Raw genomic sequence first — 20,285 nt, forward strand, 5'->3', positions numbered from 1 at the left:
GGCCATGAGTGGTGTGAGACACCTTTGTGTAAATGTAATTACATGTAATAATATGAGCACTTGTAAAATCCCCCATTTTAAAACTGCACCTGATTGAAATGTATTGTTTTTAAAATGGATGCCATGGCCCTGGGTTTTGCCACTGGACTGCCTTAGGTCAGCGGTCTAGATAATATTACCCAGCTACCCCTAGCTTTTGGAGGGAAAGCCTGGCACCTAGGGTGCTCACCCCCTCCCCTAGAACGAGTTTAGGCTAGATGTGCCAACATTCTAGAAGGTCCTGGCACTGCCTGGCAGGAGGGTATAAATAGGGTGAAGTGTCACCAGAAAGTCAGTCAGCGCTGGGACAAAGAAGAGAGGGGACCTGCTGTGAGGTGCTACCGCCACATGGACCTGTGAGCTGGGCCCTGCACCCCTAGAACCCCCCCCTCTGCTGTCCCCATGGGCCCCTGACAAGGGAGGGCCCCTATCCAGGTCACTGACGCTGTTTGACCGGGTATCACGCCAGCGCTGTGTGAAGAAGCGCCCAGGAGGTGAGGAGTGTGCCCCTGAGGAACTGCTGTGGGACTGTCTGCCCCTTTGAAGCACCGTGGGGAAGATCGTGCCCCCAAAAGAAATGCTGCTGGCTGAGGTGCTGTGAGGCCCTGTGAAAGCGCTGGGCCCTGGGACTGTTGTGGCCCCCTAGTGCTGTAAAGCCTATCTGACAAGCGCTATAACTGCGAAGCGCTGAGGAAGTGCTAGATTCCTGCCCCCTCTGCGTAGTCTGAGGAAGGAGCTGAGGTTGTGGGCAGAGGGAGGAGCAGTGCGCTGTGAATAGCGCCGTTTTCGCTGTTTTCTGAGGAGACTGGCAGCCTGTGAATAGCGCTGTTGTGGAGGCCCGCTTTGGCCGATATAAATAATTAATTAAAAAGGGAGCCTACCCCTTGTCGCAGCCGGAGATCACCGTCGCAGCCCGGGTGCTGAGGAGACTGTGAGGGGACTTTATAACAAGAAAGGGAGCCTACCCCTTGTCCTGTCCTCGCGCTGTGTGGCAGCGCCGAAAATCACCGCCGCGGCCCGGCGCTGTCTTGAGGAGATTCCCCCCCCCCTTGCTGGGATGTGCAACGTTGCGGCAGCCCCCGATGCCAGGAGGGGGCCGCCGAAGCAGAGAGAGGGCCGCGCTAGGCCCTGAAGCCGTTCCGGCCCGTAACACGTGATGAGGGGGCCAGGCTGCGTCATCGGCCCGCCCCCGCCGCGCACGGATTGGCCTGCACGGCCGTGACCTCTGAAGGCCGCGCAGGGATTGGCGGTTGGCCGGGAAGGCCCGGAGAAGCTGAATCCAAGCCCCGGGTCCCCGTGAGGTAGGAGGGGGACCCGGGTGAAGAGTCGTTGCGGGGCCCCGTGATCGCGAGAGGGGAGCCCCGATTGAGATTGACCGGAGCAGGAGCCTACCCTGCCGGTCTATGCCCTGAGTGTGGGGCCGGGAGGATAGGCGGGCCGGGGCACACTGTCGGTGCCAGCCCGCCTCCCCAAGCAAAGCAGGGCACCACGAGAGCAGCGCGTCGCCTGCAGGGCTCCGTGTGGGGGAGGAGCCCTGCCATCACGCACAGGAGCCGGCCGGAGGAAGTCTGTATTCCTGCGGGGCTCCCAGCCAGTGAGGAGAGCCCCGCACACCGGCACAGTGAAGTCCTGGGCTCCCGTGAGAAAGGAGGGGCCCGGCTGTCATTGTGAGAGAGAGGAGGGGGCATCGAGGCACATTGCCGGTGCCTGTCCCCCTCCACGGAAAAGAGCCCTGCAGGGGAAGAGGACCCCCGGAGTAGCCCGGTGAGTGGGGCTTTAATTAAACTGTGTGGGGAGTGAAGAGGGCAACGGGGCACAGGGTCGGTGCTCGCCCCCCCCCCCCCCCCCCCCCCCCTGGGAGACATTGTAATTGAGCTCGTGGGCCCTAATTATACACCGGAGCCCCCGGGAGAAGTACTAGCAGGATTGCCAGGCCTCTGAACTGGGCCACGACATTAGTAATCCCTGCCTGGGGTGTCCAGGTGAATGCCAGCTAGTGTAGGCCCTGGGATTTGTGTTAGTGGGGCAAGGCAGTGCGTCCGCTGAATTTCGCACCCAGTGTGTCAGTGTGTTTAGGGCCTAATGGCACGCCCCATTTAGGTTGGCTTGAGTGAGCCGGGTGGGAACAGATGCCTAGGGAGCCTTCATTAGATGATGCACCAGTGGGGAGGATTAGGCTCAGGCGTATGGTTTAATACCTGCCGTTGCTCTATAATGTGTATGCCTAATGTTCATGAAGAGAGTTGGCTGTTGTGTACACCCTGTTGTTGATACCCCAAGGTTGTTGGTAGAGGGAGCCTAGCTATTTCCTTACAGGTGTTCCTGATCTATGAGGAGGGCCCCTACCTGATATCTATGCTGGGCGATGTATGTTCCGCCTAGGTGGGTCAATGGATCGGCCTGATGTGTTAATCCAGGCCCTTGTTTATGTACCAGATTGATGGGCCAGATAGGCTGATTTATTGCAGGTGTTCCTGCCCAGGTTATGCCGTGATGTCCTAATGTTTTCTTTCCCTAACAGGGGTTGGGTTGGTGTTAATGTGCATGATGATTAACTATGCTAATGTAGAACTTTTGCAATTACAGCCTTCCCTGTAGGATGAGAGCCTGAGTTGGCCCCGCCAGATTGGCCTCCGGTCTAGTGTTAAGTTAACCATCCTTTTTCCTTTCAGCATGGACTTTGGACTCAACCCTTTTTGTCCCATGTAAATAATTCCCCATGATGTACTTGGCTCTGGCGCCAGTTGGCGCCTTGTCGTGAATACCAGTGTATTTTTCCTTTTTACCTTGCAGGTTGGAGATATCACTAAATTTATTCTTTTTCCAACCAAAGGTGGTGTCGTGACTCTTTTGTAGTGTGATTGGTGTGTCGTCTGTGGGTACTGCGTGAATGCTTCACATGTCCTCGAAGTTTGGCCTGCCCGCTTGATGCCATGCTACCCCCTTGGAGACTTGGGCAACCCCCATTTCCAACATTTGGTGGCAAAGCGGTGGGATAGGACTTGTGTTTGCGCAGTACCACAGCGGCCACGGGTTACACTGCAAAGAGAGCTTTGGATGTAATCCGAGCCTTGTTGTGGGGATTATTGTTGTTTGCTAAATTGCTTCCTCCTGAAAGTGTTTGACAATTGTGTCCCCTTGGTCCACTGTGGGTGTGTCCCGGGTGTATCTCGCCACGATGGGGTTGATTTACCAGGAAGTGGAACTGATGGAGTACACCGAACAGGAGGTGATAGACTTCCTCCTGGAGAGAGGGATACCCCCAGTAGGGAACATTAGGAGGAATTTGTTTCTCTATGAGGCCCTCAAGAGGGGAGAGCCCTTAGAGATTGATGGGGACTTGTCTGACTACCCCCCCGAAGTTTTGAAGGGTCAGTGGGTTAGAGACCAGAGCGAGGGCTCCCCATCTAGAACCCTGGGAGGTAATTGCTCCGATGAGGAGGAGGAAGAGTTTAGCAGGGCAGAGACGCCAGTAGCTGTGGAGGACACCGAGGATAGGGAGTCTCGCACTGGGTCCAGTCCCGGGGGCACTGCCCCATCCCTTTCCCTGTCCCCAGAAGAGTGGGTAGATAGGAGAGAAGTAAGGGAGCATTAGCTGGTGCTGGCAAAGCTCAGGCATGCCGAGGGCTTAGCGCAGCTGAGGGTAGAAGAGCAGCGACTAGAGACTGAAAAAGTCCTAGCCCAAGAGAGGATGGCGGAGGCGGAGAGGGCCTTCACCAGAGAGAGATCAGCTCAGGTGGGTAGGTTGTCCCCTGAGAGTGGTTTTAGGAGTCTGGATTCACCGAAGAGGGTGGGATACAGTGGTGGCAGTGAGTGTAGGTCCAGTGCAAGGAGTCCCACTCCCGAAGCCCAAGAGACTGTGCCTGATCCCCCGGAAGAGGAGGACGGGTTAGTGTTTAGGGGCAGGGGAAAGCTGTTCCATCAGTCCTGGGGAGAGTTCGAGGAGGAGTGTTGGACTGTACTGGAGGATTGGGTGGTGAGGAGAGCAGCGGAGGATTGGGAAGGGCTGTGCCATGCCGTTATCCGAGAGCACATGCTGAGGAGTTGTTTCCCAAGACTGCGTCACCATCTGGTGCGGTGTGGGTTCTCAGACCCCAGGGAACTTGCACGGGAGGCAGACCTCTGGGTAAGTGCCAGAGCGTCTGGGAAGGCTGAGGGGAGTGATCCTGAAGGGAGTGAGACGGGGAGGTGTCCCGAGGTGCCCCAGCTGTGGTCACCGGGCCTGGAGTGTTCTTTAAGAGAACCCCAGGTGGGGAGACTAGGCTGTCCCGATGTGTCATCCAGAGGAAGGGATCCCCTCATGTCAGGAGGACCCGGAGCATCAATAATCGGAGCTCCAGTGGTTCGGGGGTCTGACCAGTCACAGGGTTTAGATCCTGGACTGGGGTTCCAGGATAAGGGGTTGCCTGACCTGGAGGGTGGGGTACCTGTAATTCAGGTCCCTACCAATTTGACTCCCAGGGGTACTACTCCCAGTGGGAGGGTGCGGAACTCTGGGAGGGGGTGCAGAGGGAGGAAGGTCTCTTCTCTGTCACCAGCTCAGCCACAGGGCGCAGATCCTGGGTTGGGTGGCCAGGGACAGGGGTTGCCTGCCCTGGTGGGAGGGACCTCTGTAACCAGAGTCCCCCCGGAAGTGACTCCCAGGGGTACTTCTCCGGGTAGGAGGGTGCGGAACTCTGGGAGGGGGTGCAGGGAGAGGGAGGACTCGCCCCTGTCACCGGTTCAGCCTGTGGGTTTCGACTCCAGGTTGGGGAGAGAGTTGTGTGAGGGTGTCCCCAGGCGTAGGAGATGGAGGAACCCTAGGAGGAGAAGTAGGGGGAGGAGAGCCTCGCCCCTAAGGGCTGGTCAGTCTGAGGGTGTAGACCCCAGGTGGGTGGACCAGTGGCAGTTTGGAGAGAAGAGAGGGGTCCAAGAGAATTACAAGCCTGAGGCTAGAGCCTCCCACTCTAGGAAGGAGAAACATCCCACTAGGGAACACCAGTGGGGTGGTTTTGTTGAGGAAGGGAGGGTTGCGAAAGAGAACCATTGGGTTCCAGAGTGGAGGAGAGACTGCAGGTGCTCCTGTAGTTGCAGGCCTGCGTCCACCTTTTTCCGCCCCAAGCAGGGAAGCCCATCAAGGCATTGATATGTCTACCCTGGCTTTTGGCTGGGGGGGAGTTGTGTTGGACTTGGCCTTTTCCCCCCAAATTTTTCGCTTTTGACCCCCTTATCTAGACTGTCTCCCCCATGGGATTAAACCTGTATAGGCCATGAGTGGTGTGAGACACCTTTGTGTAAATGTAATTACATGTAATAATATGAGCACTTGTAAAATCCCCCATTTTAAAACTGCACCTGATTGAAATGTATTGTTTTTAAAATGGATGCCATGGCCCTGGGTTTTGCCACTGGACTGCCTTAGGTCAGCGGTCTAGATAATATTACCCAGCTACCCCTAGCTTTTGGAGGGAAAGCCTGGCACCTAGGGTGCTCACCCCCTCCCCTAGAACCAGTTTAGGCTAGATGTGCCAACATTCTAGAAGGTCCTGGCACTGCCTGGGAGGAGGGTATAAATAGGGTGAAGTGTCACCAGAAAGTCAGTCAGCGCGGGGACAAAGAAGAGAGGGGACCTGCTGTGAGGTGCTACCGCCACATGGACCTGTGAGCTGGGCCCTGCACCCCTAGAACCCCCCCCCTCTGCTGTCCCCATGGGCCCCTGACAAGGGAGGGCCCCTATCCAGGTCACTGACGCTGTTTGACCGGGTATCACGCCAGCGCTGTGTGAAGAAGCGCCCAGGAGGTGAGGAGTGTGCCCCTGAGGAACTGCTGTGGGACTGTCTGCCCCTTTGAAGCACCATGGGGAAGATTGTGCCCCCAAAAGAAATGCTGCTGGCTGAGGTGCTGTGAGGCCCTGTGAAAGTGCTGGGCCCTGGGACTGTTGTGGCCCCCTAGTGCTGTAAAGCCTATCTGACAAGCGCTATAACTGCGAAGCGCTGAGGAAGTGCTAGATTCCTGCCCCCTCTGCGTAGTCTGAGGAAGGAGCTGAGGTTGTGGGCAGAGGGAGGAGCAGAGCGCTGTGAATAGCGCCGTTTTCGCTGTTTTCTGAGGAGACTGGCAGCCTGTGAATAGCGCTGTTTTGGCCGATATAAATAATTAATTAAAAAGGGAGCCTACCCCTTGTCGCAGCCGGAGATCACCATCGCAGCCCGGGTGCTGAGGAGACTGTGAGGGGACTTTATAACAAGAAAGGGAGCCTACCCCTTGTCCTGTCCTCGCGCTGTGTGGCAGCGCCGAAAATCACCGCCGCGGCCCGGCGCTGTCTTGAGGAGATTCCCCCCCCCCTTGCTGGGGTGTGCAACGTTGCGGCAGCCCCCGATGCCAGGAGGGGGCCGCCGAAGCAGAGAGAGGGCCGCGCTAGGCCCTGAAGCCGTTCCGGCCCGTAACACGTGACGAGGGGGCCAGGCTGCGTCATCGGCCCGCCCCCGCCGCGCACGGATTGGCCTGCGCGGCCGTGACCTCTGAAGGCCGCGCAGGGATTGGCGGTTGGCCGGGAAGGCCCGGAGAAGCTGAATCCAAGCCCCGGGTCCCCGTGAGGTAGGAGGGGGACCCGGGTGAAGAGTCGTTGCGGGGCCCCGTGATCGCGAGAGGGGAGCCCCGATTGAGATTGACCGGAGCAGGAGCCTACCCTGCCGGTCTATGCCCTGAGTGTGGGGCCGGGAGGATAGGCGGGGCCAGGGCACACTGTCGGTGCCAGCCCACCTCCCCAAGCAAAGCAGGGCACCACGAGAGCAGCGCGTCGCCTGCAGGGCTCCGTGTGGTGGAGGAGCCCTGCCATCACGCACAGGAGCCGGCCGGAGGAAGTCTGTATTCCTGCGGGGCTCCCAGCCAGTGAGGAGAGCCCCGCACACCGGCACAGTGAAGTCCTGGGCCCCCGTGAGAAGGGAGGGGCCCGGCTGTCATTGTGAGAGAGAGGAGGGGGCATCGAGGCACATTGCCGGTGCCTGCCCCCCTCCACGGAAAAGTGCCCTGCAGGGGAAGAGGACCCCCGGAGTAGCCCGGTGAGTGGGGCTTTAATTAAACTGTGTGGGGAGTGAAGAGGGCAACGGGGCACAGGGTCGGTGCTCGCCCCCCCCCTTCCCCCCTCCGGGAGACATTGTAATTGAGCTCGTGGGCCCTAATTATACACCGGAGCCCCCGGGAGAAGTACTAGCAGGATTGCCAGGCCTCTGAACTGGGCCACGACATTAGTAATCCCTGCCTGGGGTGTCCAGGTGAATGCCAGCTAGTGTAGGCCCTGGGATTTGTGTTAGTGGGGCAAGGCAGTACGTCCGCTGAATTTCGCACCCAGTGTGTCAGTGTGTTTAGGGCCTAAGGGCACGCCCCATTTAGGTTGGCTTGAGTGAGCCGGGTGGGAACAGATGCCTAGGGAGCCTTCATTAGATGATGCACCAGTGGGGAGGATTAGGCTCAGGCGTATGGTTTAATACCTGCCGTTGCTCTATAATGTGTATGCCTAATGTTCATGAAGAGAGTTGGCTGTTGTGTACACCCTGTTGTTGATACCCCAAGGTTGTTGGTAGAGGGAGCCTAGCTATTTCCTTACAGGTGTTCCTGATCTATGAGGAGGGCCCCTACCTGATATCTATGCTGGGCGATGTATGTTCCGCCTAGGTGGGTCAATGGATCGGCCTGATGTGTTAATCCAGGCCCTTGTTTATGTACCAGATTGATGGGCCAGATAGGCTGATTTATTGCAGGTGTTCCTGCCCAGGTTATGCCGTGATGTCCTAATGTTTTCTTTCCCTAACAGGGGTTGGGTTGGTGTTAATGTGCATGATGATTAACTATGCTAATGTAGAACTTTTGCAATTACAGCCTTCCCTGTAGGATGAGAGCCTGAGTTGGCCCCGCCAGATTGGCCTCCGGTCTAGTGTTAAGTTAACCATCCTTTTTCCTTTCAGCATGGACTTTGGACTCAACCCTTTTTGTCCCATGTTAATAATTCCCCGTGATGTACTTGGCTCTGGCGCCAGTTGGCGCCTTGTCGTGAATACCAGTGTATTTTTCCTTTTTACCTTGCAGGTTGGAGATATCACTAAATGTATTCTTTTTCCAACCAAAGGTGGTGTTGTGACTCTTTTGTAGTGTGATTGGTGTGTCGTCTGTGGGTACTGCGTGAATGCTTCACATGTCCTCGAAGTTTGGCCTGCCCGCTTGATGCCATGCTACCCCCTTGGAGACTTGGGCAACCCCCATTTCCAACATTTGGTGGCAAAGCGGTGGGATAGGACTTGTGTTTGCGCAGTACCACAGCGGCCACGGGTTACACTGCAAAGAGAGCTTTGGATGTAATCCGAGCCTTGTTGTGGGGATTATTGTTGTTTGCTAAATTGCTTCCTCCTGAAAGTGTTTGACAATTGTGTCCCCTTGGTCCACTGTGGGTGTGTCCCGGGTGTATCTCGCCACGATGGGGTTGATTTACCAGGAAGTGGAACTGATGGAGTACACCGAACAGGAGGTGATAGACTTCCTCCTGGAGAGAGGGATACCCCCAGTAGGGAACATTAGGAGGAATTTGTTTCTCTATGAGGCCCTCAAGAGGGGAGAGCCCTTAGAGATTGATAGGGACTTGTCTGACTACCCCCCCGAAGTTTTGAAGGGTCAGTGGGTTAGAGACCAGAGCGAGGGCTCCCCATCTAGAACCCTGGGAGGTAATTGCTCCGATGAGGAGGAGGAAGAGTTTAGCAGGGCAGAGACGCCAGTAGCTGTGGAGGACACCGAGGATAGGGAGTCTCGCACTGGGTCCAGTCCCGGGGGCACTGCCCCATCCCTTTCCCTGTCCCCAGAAGAGTGGGTAGATAGGAGAGAAGTAAGGGAGCATCAGCTGGCGCTGGCAAAGCTCAGGCATGCCGAGGGCTTAGCGCAGCTGAGGGTAGAAGAGCAGCGACTAGAGACTGAAAAAGTCCTAGCCCAAGAGAGGATGGCGGAGGCGGAGAGGGCCTTCACCAGAGAGAGATCAGCTCAGGTGGGTAGGTTGTCCCCTGAGAGTGGTTTTAGGAGTCTGGATTCACCGAAGAGGGTGGGATCCAGTGGTGGCAGCGAGTGTAGGTCCAGTGCAAGGAGTCCCACTCCCGAAGCCCAAGAGACTGTGCCTGATCCCCCGGAAGAGGAGGACGGGTTAGTGTTTAGGGGCAGGGGAAAGCTGTTCCATCAGTCCTGGGGAGAGTTCGAGGAGGAGTGTTGGACTGTACTGGAGGATTGGGTGGTGAGGAGAGCAGCGGAGGATTGGGAAGGGCTGTGCCATGCCGTTATCCGGGAGCACATGCTGAGGAGTTGTTTCCCAAGACTGCGTCACCATCTGGTGCGGTGTGGGTTCTCAGACCCCAGGGAACTTGCACGGGAGGCAGACCTCTGGGTAAGTGCCAGAGCGTCTGGGAAGGCTGAGGGGAGTGATCCTGAAGGGAGTGAGACGGGGAGGTGTCCCGAGGTGCCCCAGCTGTGGTCACCGGGCCTGGAGTGTTCTTTAAGAGAACCCCAGGTGGGGAGACTAGGCTGTCCCGATGTGTCATCCAGAGGAAGGGATCCCCTCATGTCAGGAGGACCCGGAGCATCAATAATCGGAGCTCCAGTGGTTCGGGGGTCTGACCAGTCACAGGGTTTAGATCCTGGACTGGGGTTCCAGGATAAGGGGTTGCCTGACCTGGAGGGTGGGGTACCTGTAATTCAGGTCCCTACCAATTTGACTCCCAGGGGTACTACTCCCAGTGGGAGGGTGCGGAACTCTGGGAGGGGGTGCAGAGGGAGGAAGGTCTCTTCTCTGTCACCAGCTCAGCCACAGGGCGCAGATCCTGGGTTGGGTGGCCAGGGACAGGGGTTGCCTGCCCTGGTGGGAGGGACCTCTGTAACCAGAGTCCCCCCGGAAGTGACTCCCAGGGGTACTTCTCCGGGTAGGAGGGTGCGGAACACTGGGAGGGGGTGCAGGGAGAGGGAGGACTCGCCCCTGTCACCGGTTCAGCCTGTGGGTTTCGACTCCAGGTTGGGGAGAGAGTTGTGTGAGGGTGTCCCCAGGCGTAGGAGATGGAGGAACCCTAGGAGGAGAAGTAGGGGGAGGAGAGCCTCGCCCCTAAGGGCTGGCCAGTCTGAGGGTGTAGACCCCAGGTGGGTGGACCAGTGGCAGTTTGGAGAGAAGAGAGGGGTCCAAGAGAATTACAAGCCTGAGGCTAGAGCCTCCCACTCTAGGAAGGAGAAACATCCCACTAGGGAACACCAGTGGGGTGGTTTTGTTGAGGAAGGGAGGGTTGCGAAAGAGAACCATTGGGTTCCAGAGTGGAGGAGAGACTGCAGGTGCTCCTGTAGTTGCAGGCCTGCGTCCACCTTTTTCCGCCCCAAGCAGGGAAGCCCATCAAGGCATTGATATGTCTACCCTGGCTTTTGGCTGGGGGGGAGTTGTGTTGGACTTGGCCTTTTCCCCCCAAATTTTTCGCTTTTGACCCCCTTATCTAGACTGTCTCCCCCATGGGATTAAACCTGTATAGGCCATGAGTGGTGTGAGACACCTTTGTGTAAATGTAATTACATGTAATAATATGAGCACTTGTAAAATCCCCCATTTTAAAACTGCACCTGATTGAAATCTATTGTTTTTAAAATGGATGCCATGGCCCTGGGTTTTGCCACTGGACTGCCTTAGGTCAGCGGTCTAGATAATATTACCCAGCTACCGCTAGCTTTTGGAGGGAAAGCCTGGCACCTAGGGTGCTCACCCCCTCCACTAGAACCAGTTTAGGCTAGATGTGCCAACATTCTAGAAGGTCCTGACACTGCCTGGGAGGAGGGTATAAATAGGGTGAAGTGTCACCAGAAAGTCAGTCAGCGCTGGGACAAAGAAGAGAGGGGACCTGCTGTGAGGTGCTACCGCCACATGGACCTGTGAGCTGGGCCCTGCACCCCTAGAACCCCCCCTCTGCTGTCCCCATGGGCCCCTGACAAGGGAGGGCCCCTATCCAGGTCACTGACGCTGTTTGACCGGGTATCACGCCAGCGCTGTGTGAAGAAGCGCCCAGGAGGTGAGGAGTGTGCCCCTGAGGAACTGCTGTGGGACTGTCTGCCCCTTTGAAGCACCATGGGGAAGATTGTGCCCCCAAAAGAAATGCGGCTGGCTGAGGTGCTGTGAGGCCCTGTGAAAGCGCTGGGCCCTGGGACTGTTGTGGCCCCCTAGTGCTGTAAAGCCTATCTGACAAGCGCTATAACTGCGAAGCGCTGAGGAAGTGCTAGATTCCTGCCCCCTCTGCGTAGTCTGAGGAAGGAGCTGAGGTTGTGGGCAGAGGGAGGAGCAGTGCGCTGTGAATAGCGCCGTTTTCGCTGTTTTCTGAGGAGACTGGCAGCCTGTGAATAGCGCTGTTGTGGAGGCGCGCTTTGGCGGATATAAATAATTAATTAAAAAGGGAGCCTACCCCTTGTCGCAGCCGGAGATCACCGTCGCAGCCCGGGTGCTGAGGAGACTGTGAGGGGACTTTATAACAAGAAAGGGAGCCTACCCCTTGTCCTGTCCTCGCGCTGTGTGGCAGCGCCGAAAATCACCGCCGCGGCCCGGCGCTGTCTTGAGGAGATTCCCCCCCCCTTGCTGGGGTGTGCAACGTTGCAGCAGCCCCCGATGCCAGGAGGGGGCCGCCGAAGCAGAGAGAGGGCCGCGCTAGGCCCTGAAGCCGTTCCGGCCCGTAACACGTGACGAGGGGGCCAGGCTGCGTCATCGGCCCGCCCCCGCCGCGCACGGATTGGCCTGCGCGGCCGTGACCTCTGAAGGCCGCGCAGGGATTGGCGGTTGGCCGGGAAGGCCCGGAGAAGCTGAATCCAAGCCCCGGGTCCCCGTGAGGTAGGAGGGGGACCCGGGTGAAGAGTCGTTGCGGGGCCCCGTGATCGCGAGAGGGGAGCCCCGATTGAGATTGACCGGAGCAGGAGCCTACCCTGCCGGTCTATGCCCTGAGTGTGGGGCCGGGAGGATAGGCGGGGCCAGGGCACACTGTCGGTGCCAGCCCACCTCCCCAAGCAAAGCAGGGCACCACGAGAGCAGCGCGTCGCCTGCAGGGCTCCGTGTGGTGGAGGAGCCCTGCCATCACGCACAGGAGCCGGCCGGAGGAAGTCTGTATTCCTGCGGGGCTCCCAGCCAGTGAGGAGAGCCCCGCACACCGGCACAGTGAAGTCCTGGGCCCCCGTGAGAAGGGAGGGGCCCGGCTGTCATTGTGAGAGAGAGGAGGGGGCATCGAGGCACATTGCCGGTGCCTGCCCCCCTCCACGGAAAAGTGCCCTGCAGGGGAAGAGGACCCCCGGAGTAGCCCGGTGAGTGGGGCTTTAATTAAACTGTGTGGGGAGTGAAGAGGGCAACGGGGCACAGGGTCGGTGCTCGCCTCCCCCCCCTCCGGGAGACATTGTAATTGAGCTTGTGGGCCCTAATTATACACCGGAGCCCCCGGGAGAAGTACTAGCAGGATTGCCAGGCCTCTGAACTGGGCCACGACATTAGTAATCCCTGCCTGGGGTGTCCAGGTGCATGCCAGCTAGTGTAGGCCCTGGGATTTGTGTTAGTGGGGCAAGGCAGTGCGTCCGCTGAATTTCGCACCCAGTGTGTCAGTGTGTTTAGGGCCTAAGGGCACGCCCCATTTAGGTTGGCTTGAGTGAGCCGGGTGGGAACAGATGCCTAGGGAGCCTTCATTAGATGATGCACCAGTGGGGAGGATTAGGCTCAGGTGTATGGTTTAATACCTGCCGTTGCTCTATAATGTGTATGCCTAATGTTCATGAAGAGAGTTGGCTGTTGTGTACACCCTGTTGTTGATACCCCAAGGTTGTTGGTAGAGGGAGCCTAGCTATTTCCTTACAGGTGTTCCTGATCTATGAGGAGGGCCCCTACCTGATATCTATGCTGGGCGATGTATGTTCCGCCTAGGTGGGTCAATGGATCGGCCTGATGTGTTAATCCAGGCCCTTGTTTATGTACCAGATTGATGGGCCAGATAGGCTGATTTATTGCAGGTGTTCCTGCCCAGGTTATGCCGTGATGTCCTAATGTTTTCTTTCCCTAACAGGGGTTGGGTTGGTGTTAATGTGCATGATGATTAACTATGCTAATGTAGAACTTTTGCAATTACAGCCTTCCCTGTAGGATGAGAGCCTGAGTTGGCCCCGCCAGATTGGCCTCAGGTCTAGTGTTAAGTTAACCATCCTTTTTCCTTTCAGCATGGACTTTGGACTCAACCCTTTTTGTCCCATGTAAATAATTCCCCATGATGTACTTGGCTCTGGCGCCAGTTGGCGCCTTGTCGTGAATACCAGTGTATTTTTCCTTTTTACCTTGCAGGTTGGAGATATCACTAAATGTATTCTTTTTCCAACCAAAGGTGGTGTCGTGACTCTTTTGTAGTGTGATTGGTGTGTCGTCTGTGGGTACTGCGTGAATGCTTCACATGTCCTCGAAGTTTGGCCTGCCCGCTTGATGCCATGCTACCCCCTTGGAGACTTGGGCAACCCCCATTTTCAACAAGGTGGAATAAAATTAACACATGAAAGTATGCCTTAATTTCATTGCCCTTGATTCACATTCTGGAACATAGTTGCGGGATAGGTCTAGGCATAGTCCTTGCAGCACACAATAGATTTGCTTGAGGCAGAGGCCAAAATTCAAAAGTCAGGAAACCAGATACAAGTAGGTGGTAACTCAGGGCAGGGGAAAACGCCTGTTGTCCGTGGAGGAGTCATTCCCATCCCAGAAATCTGCATTACAAATTAATTAATAGTATATATTTTTTATAATATCTGTTTGGTGCCAGTCCATATGACTTTCATATCTGCCTTTGGGATTCTATGTTGCAACTCCATAGGGTACATGTATCCTTTGTGAGCTTAATAAAATGTTGAAAATTCTACAAATCCTCACTCCTACATCCAAGTACTCTCATGCTACCATTCTACACTTTGCTCTGTCTGAAAAACAGCTCAACATTTTCAAAAGTCTGCATTGATTTGGCTTGTAAATTATAATTTTGGAAATGTACATGTATTAACTATTTAGTTTTAATACTATAGGTGATTGAAATTACGGACGAAGAAAGCAAGATTTAGTACTAAGCAACTGAATGTCAGTGCCATAAGAAGGATTATTGTGAAAAACTGACGGACATCCAGCATTCTACGTTTAAACAATTTCCAAAAATCTAAGTGTGGCGAGGAAAGTACTATACCTGTAAGTGAAGTCTCTAATTTTGCATTTCATTAACCCAGAGCAAAGCCATATCTGTGCACACAGCATCAGAAATAATGTAGAAAGATCACTTCAGCATCTTCATCTGAAAGATTATCAGAAAGACAAATTGCCTCAGCATGGCAGAATAACGTTCATCTAAAGCATCTTGTAATTCTAGAGAGTAAGCACACACTGCATAAAAGAAAATTACAACAAAAGGTTCTTCTGGATACCATAAAAGAAAAGACACTGAAAGAAGACTTCGAAGCTGACACGTTAACAACCAAAAGATTGGAAAATCACCTTTGTTCAACAACCATTTTTAACCAGTTACGCAGGTTTGAGACTATCTGCCTCTGGATAGAACACAACGACCCACTCTGCCCACTCTTGGGAAAACCTTAAAAATTCACCACTTTATTGTGTTCATGACCATCTCAGATAGTTTCCTTTTTATTGTGTACTGTTCTGTAATTCTATGTAAATCGCCTCAACATTATCTGTTGTGCAGGAGTGATATGTAAAACTGTTAAATATAAAAATGGATTAAAGGAGCACCGTTGCGCTATATCTAATGTAAATAAATCCTCATCCTCAGAACTACAAACCTTAACCTTACCCCAAACAAAGAAAGGGTAGAAGGAATTGATGTTCTGCGACTAATGATCCACAATAGTACTGTGCACGTTCTAACGCCCTCAGTTACTGCCATTACATCAGTGCAAAAAGGTACTTATCAGTTTAATCATTAAATATCAGACTAACACCTTATTACTACATTACTAAGAACCTATACAAATAGATTTGAGAAAAACTTCAGTCACAAATTAAGTTGCTGCCAGAGAGGCTATTACCTAAAGACGATTATCTGCTAGAAACATTTCAACAGGTGTTACAGGGCTGGTGCCAGACATATTTTGCTCAATTCAAGTGTTAAGAAGATTACATACAATTTATTTTAGAGATAAGTGCTGAACATTATCTAAACAAGCCCGACTCTAAAATCAGGTTCACTCTTACTGTGGCATATAAGCAAGAGAAAATTAGAGATATTAACTCTAGGAATACAATTGATAAAAGCACGGGCTGTGAGAACAAATTCAGTGTTCAAACCCGTCTCAATCAAAGCAAAATAACCCAAGTTGGGGAAAAAAGTTACCTGTGCCAACAAAGATTCAGCCATAAATCTCATCTCACTGAATTTGAGAGAATGCTCACTGGGGAAAACCACTCTCAGTGCAAAGTATGCCAAAAAAGTTTCAGGCGTAAATCTTATCTCACTGAGCATATGAGAATCCACACTGGGGAAAAACTTTACCAGTGCCCTGAATGCCAGAAATGTCTCAGTGACCAAAACAGTCTCACTCGGCATATAAGAACCCACACTGGGGATAAACCTTATCAGTGCACGGATTGCCAGAAATGTTTCATTGAGAAAAACAGTCTCACTCAGCATAGAAGAACCCACACTGGGGATAAACCTTTTCAGTGCTCTGAATGCCAGAAATGTTTCAGTTACAAAAGCAGACTCACTGAACATACAAGAATCCAATGTGGGGAAAAACCTTATCAGTGCTCTGAATGCCAGAAATGTTTCAGTTTAAAACGTAATCTCACACGGCATACAAAGATCCACACTGGGGAAAACCCTTATCAGTGCTCTGAATGCCCAAAACATTTCAAACTTAAATCACTTCTAACTGCACATGTGAGATTCCACACTGGGGAAAAACCTTATCAGTGCTCTGAATGCCAGGAAAGGTTTTGTAACAAACAACGTCTTTCTCAACATGCAATAACCCATTCTGTGGAACAACCTTATCAGTGCTCTGAATGCCACAAATGTTTCAGAGACAAAAACTGTCTCAGTCGGCATACAAGAACCCACACTGGGGAAAAACCTTATCAGTGCTCTGAATGCCAGAAATGTTTCATTGACAAAAGCAAACTCATTCAACATACAAGAATCCACACTGGGGAAAAACCTTTTCAGTGCTCTGAATGCCAGAAATGTTTCACTGACAAAAGAACTCTTTCTCAACATACAATAACCCACACTGGGGAAAAACCTTATCCATGCTCTGAATGTCAGAAATGTTTCAGAGACAAAATAACTCTTTCTCAACATATAAGAACCCACACTGGGGAAAAACCTTATCAGTGCTCTAAATGCCCAAAAGATTTCACACTTAAATCACTTCTAACTGGGCATATGAGATTCCACACTGGGGAAAAACCTTATCAGTGCACTGAATGCGACAAATGTTTCAGGGTAAAAAGCCATCTCACGCAGCATATAAAAACCCACACTAGGGAAAAACCTTATCAGTGCTCTGAATGCCAAAAATGTTTCGGCCAAAAAAATTGTCTCATTATTCATATAAGAACCCACACTGGGGAAAAACCTTATCGGTGCTCTGAATGCCTCAAATGTTTCAGTGAAAAAAACAGTCTCACTCAGCATATAAGAACCCACACTGGGGAAAAACCATATCAGTGCCCTGAATGCCAAAAATATTTCTGCCAAAAAAACAGTCTCATTATTCATATAAGAACCCACACTGGGGAAAAACCTTATCGGTGCTCTGAATGCCAGATATGTTTCAGTAAAAAAGGTAGTCTCACTCAGCATATAAGAACCCACACTGGAAAAAAAACCATATAGGTGCTCTGAATGCCAGATATGTTTCAGTAAAAAAGGCAGTCTCACTCAGCATATAAGAACCCACACTGGGGAAATACCTTATCAGTGCTCCAAATGCCAAAAATGTTTGAGCCTTAAATGTAATCTCACTAAACATATGAGAATCCATACTGGAGAAGAAAATTATCAGTGCTCTAATTGTCAGAAAAGATTCAGAGGTAGAGATAATTTCAAGCGCCATAAGAAAACACACCATCAAAATATTTTAGTGCCAGAAAAGCATCAGTTTTAAACACAATCTCACTCTACATGAGCAGACGCACACAGGGAAAAAGCATTACCAATGCTGTGAATGCCAGAAATTCCTATCTGATAGGCACAACCTCACTAACCATAAGCGATTCTCCATATTGATGAAAAACCTTATGAGTGTTCTGAATGCCAGAAAAGCTGCAGAGAAAAACGCTATCTCACCATGAGAAACTCCACACTGGAGAAAATCCTTATGCCAAAAAAGCTAGTATCTGAAAGACAGAATCTGAAAAAACACGTTAGTGTTGAATGAATGAATGAATAGCATTTTTATACCGTGCAAAACGTAGCCCCAAGGGGCATCAAGGCGCCAGACAAACAAACAAAAGGTCCACATTACCAGATAGATGAACCAGGAAGCCACAAAAGGCGCAGTCCCTAATATGCCTGGGAGAAAAGCCAGGTCTTCAGGTGTTTTTTGAAGACCGCTAAAGAGGATTGGCTAGTGAGCTCCAAAGTGAGAGAGTTCCAGAGTTTAGGAGCTAGAACAGAAAAAGCTCTGCCTCTCCACTTTGCCTTTGTGAACTTGGGGACCACAAGCAAATTCTTGGAAGAAGACCGGAGGGTTCTACTGGGGGAATACACACCCAGAAGGGCCCTGATACCTTCTGAGCCTGCGCCGTAAAAAGCTCCATGGGCTAAGCACAGGAGTTTAAAGGTAATCCTAGAGGGGATGGCAGTTCCTGCCAAAAGTCTTGAATCATTTGAAAAGATACCATGCAGCGTATGGCCGGCCAAATGTGTGGGGCCAATGACCAGTTGACCCAAACCACATGCCGCTAGACCATCTACAAGTACTGCAGTATCCTTCGATTCTATGGCCTCTAAGTGAAAATTAAAATCGCAGAGAATACTGAAGTGGGGCTTATCAACGTAGGGCTCTATCAATTTAAGGATGTCATGGGCAAAGGTCGTTCTGGGGCCAGGAGGTCTATAACAGAGAATACCAGAGAAAGAGGCCGAGGGAAGTAAATTAATAGAGAAATATAAAGCCTCAAACTTATCAGAGGGTAAAGAAAGAGGCTTAGTGCTACAAGTAAAAGTGTCTCTGAAAAGGATACCCAGGCCACCTCCCTTTCGTCCTGACCTATCCATTCTGACCAAAGAATAGCCCTCTGGGACTGCCTCTACGGAATCAGGGCCGGAGGTTTCAGAACCCCAGGTTTCGGTAAGACAAAGTCGTTGAAGGCAACATTATTACGAGCCAACGACCTAGCATTAAGGAGCAGGCCAGCCTCACTTAAATCGTTAGGAACGGGAAACTGACTTCCACATCTCCTAGATTTATTAAGACAATAATGGCGAGGGCGTATGGATCTAGAAACCCCTTTGCAACAGTTGAGATTAACCAGGTTGTCAGGAATAGAAGAGAAATGACACGGTTTAAACCCAGGTCTAAGTGCAAGAAGTGCAGAGTGGGAATATAACTCACGATTTTTATGAAGAGTAAAACGAGGTCCAGCCCAACTAGCCCCTTGCGCGTCCTTAGCGCGGACGGGTGCAACTTCGGCGCACGCCTGCTGCGCGCGTCCGCTGTGCGCGGAGAAAGTCATCACGATTAAATATGGCCGGCCCGAGTCTGGCGCACCACCTGACCGGCACCAGCCAATTTTTTATTTTAATTTTATTTTAAATTCTTCTATAGCGCTGGAATCAATCCCGTAAGGGTATCTCCGCACTTTGCCAGCTATAGAATCATCAGATAGTGCATAAATGAAATTAAAAAGACAGGAATGCTTCTTGATAAAGAAGGGTCTTTAAAGTCTTTCTGAAGGACAGGTGGTTGATGGTCATTCTTACATCAGTGGGAAGTTTGTTCCATAAGGCAGGTCCGACCGAGGAGAAAGCACGGTCTCCTTGTCTGGATTTCTTTGTGGTAGGAGGTTTTAGAAGGGCTTGATTACTTGAGCTGAGAGACCTGCTGGGCTGATACAACTCAAGGGATTGAGACAGATATTTGGGACTTGTTCCATAGAGGTATTTGTGAACCGTGCAGCATATCTTAAAGTTGATACGCTGCCGTATGGGTAGCCAATGTAGTTCTTTCAACCAGGGCTTAGACGGAGTCCTAGCTGGAGCATTCATGACCAATCTTGCTGCTGTGTTCTGGACTATCTGCAAATGACCCACTGCATCTGCGTTTGCTAATGTCAGCAGGCCGTTACAGTAGTCCAGACGACTGGTCACCAAGGCCTGTACAAGTGTCTTCCTATAGGTGGCAGGGAGATACGGGAAGACACGTCTAAGTAGGCCAATGGTGTGGAAACACAACCCTGCGATGTAGTTGGTGTGTTCCTTCAAGGTCAGCTTTTGGTCCAACTTCACCCCTAGATTCTTTACATGAGGTTTGGATGTAGGTACTAGTCCAAGATCTATTGGCCACCAGTCTGGGGACCAAAGGAGACTCGCCTTGCCAAAGAGCATGACCTCTGTTTTTGTCACATTACATTGGAGGCAGTTCACAGCCATCCAATGTGACACTGCCCTCATACCCTCAGCAAAGTTCTCCTTGACTTTAGGGCCAAGGGAGCTGAAAGGGTATAGGAGCTGGGTGTCATCAGCGTAGTAAACCGGTATGAACCCATATTTCCTCACAATCTCAGCAAGGGGGGCCACATATACATTAAACAATGTAGGGCTAAGGCATGAGCCCTGTGGCACCCCCTTCGTGAGCACCCTTGAGATGGAACGAAAGGGGCCTAGGCTGATAGATTGTGATCTCCCGGAAAGAAACTCTCCAACCATGATAGTGCTAAGCCTCCAATTCCAACTCCCTGCAGACGGCTGAGAAGGATGTTGTGGGACACGGTATCAAAGGCTGCGGACAGGTCCAACAGCACTAGAATCATAGAACCACCTCTGTCCTGTGACATTTTGATCTTATCTGTCACAGATAGAAGGGCTGATTCAGTGCTGTGGTTGGGCCTGAACCCAGATTGAGATTGGTCCAGGCCCCCTGTCGCCTCGATAAAGCTGGAGAGGATGTTGTTAGCGTGTTTCTCTGCCAGTTTGCTGATGAAAGGAAGGAGAGAAATCGGGCGGAGGTTGGAGAGTTCTGACCAGGGCCAGGTGGAA

The 20,285-nt window shown here is 52.2% G+C and overlaps 1 protein-coding gene and 1 long non-coding RNA gene across 2 annotated transcripts in view; both read left to right on the top strand.

Annotated features, from left to right (window-relative positions):
- LOC144806216 (uncharacterized) overlaps nt 1-14,775 on the top strand; it is a 41,392-nt gene extending 26,617 nt beyond the window's left edge. Inside the window, exon 4 of the long non-coding RNA XR_013605728.1 lies at nt 14,098-14,775. This is a non-coding gene — a long non-coding RNA (uncharacterized LOC144806216). The remainder of the gene's footprint in view (nt 1-14,097) is intronic.
- Nucleotides 14,776-15,592: 817 nt separating this feature from the next.
- LOC144806205 (uncharacterized) lies at nt 15,593-16,919 on the top strand. Its single transcript, XM_078672615.1, has 2 exons — nt 15,593-15,600; nt 15,698-16,919. Exons 1-2 carry the CDS (start codon nt 15,593-15,595, stop codon nt 16,917-16,919), a joined length of 1,230 nt encoding a protein of 409 aa, XP_078528741.1.
- The last annotated feature ends 3,366 nt before the right edge of the window (nt 16,920-20,285 follow it).

The sequence above is a fragment of the Lissotriton helveticus genome (genome assembly GCF_964261635.1).
Source record: "Lissotriton helveticus chromosome 1_1 unlocalized genomic scaffold, aLisHel1.1 SUPER_1_unloc_53, whole genome shotgun sequence".
Lineage (NCBI taxonomy): Eukaryota > Metazoa > Chordata > Amphibia > Caudata > Salamandridae > Lissotriton > Lissotriton helveticus.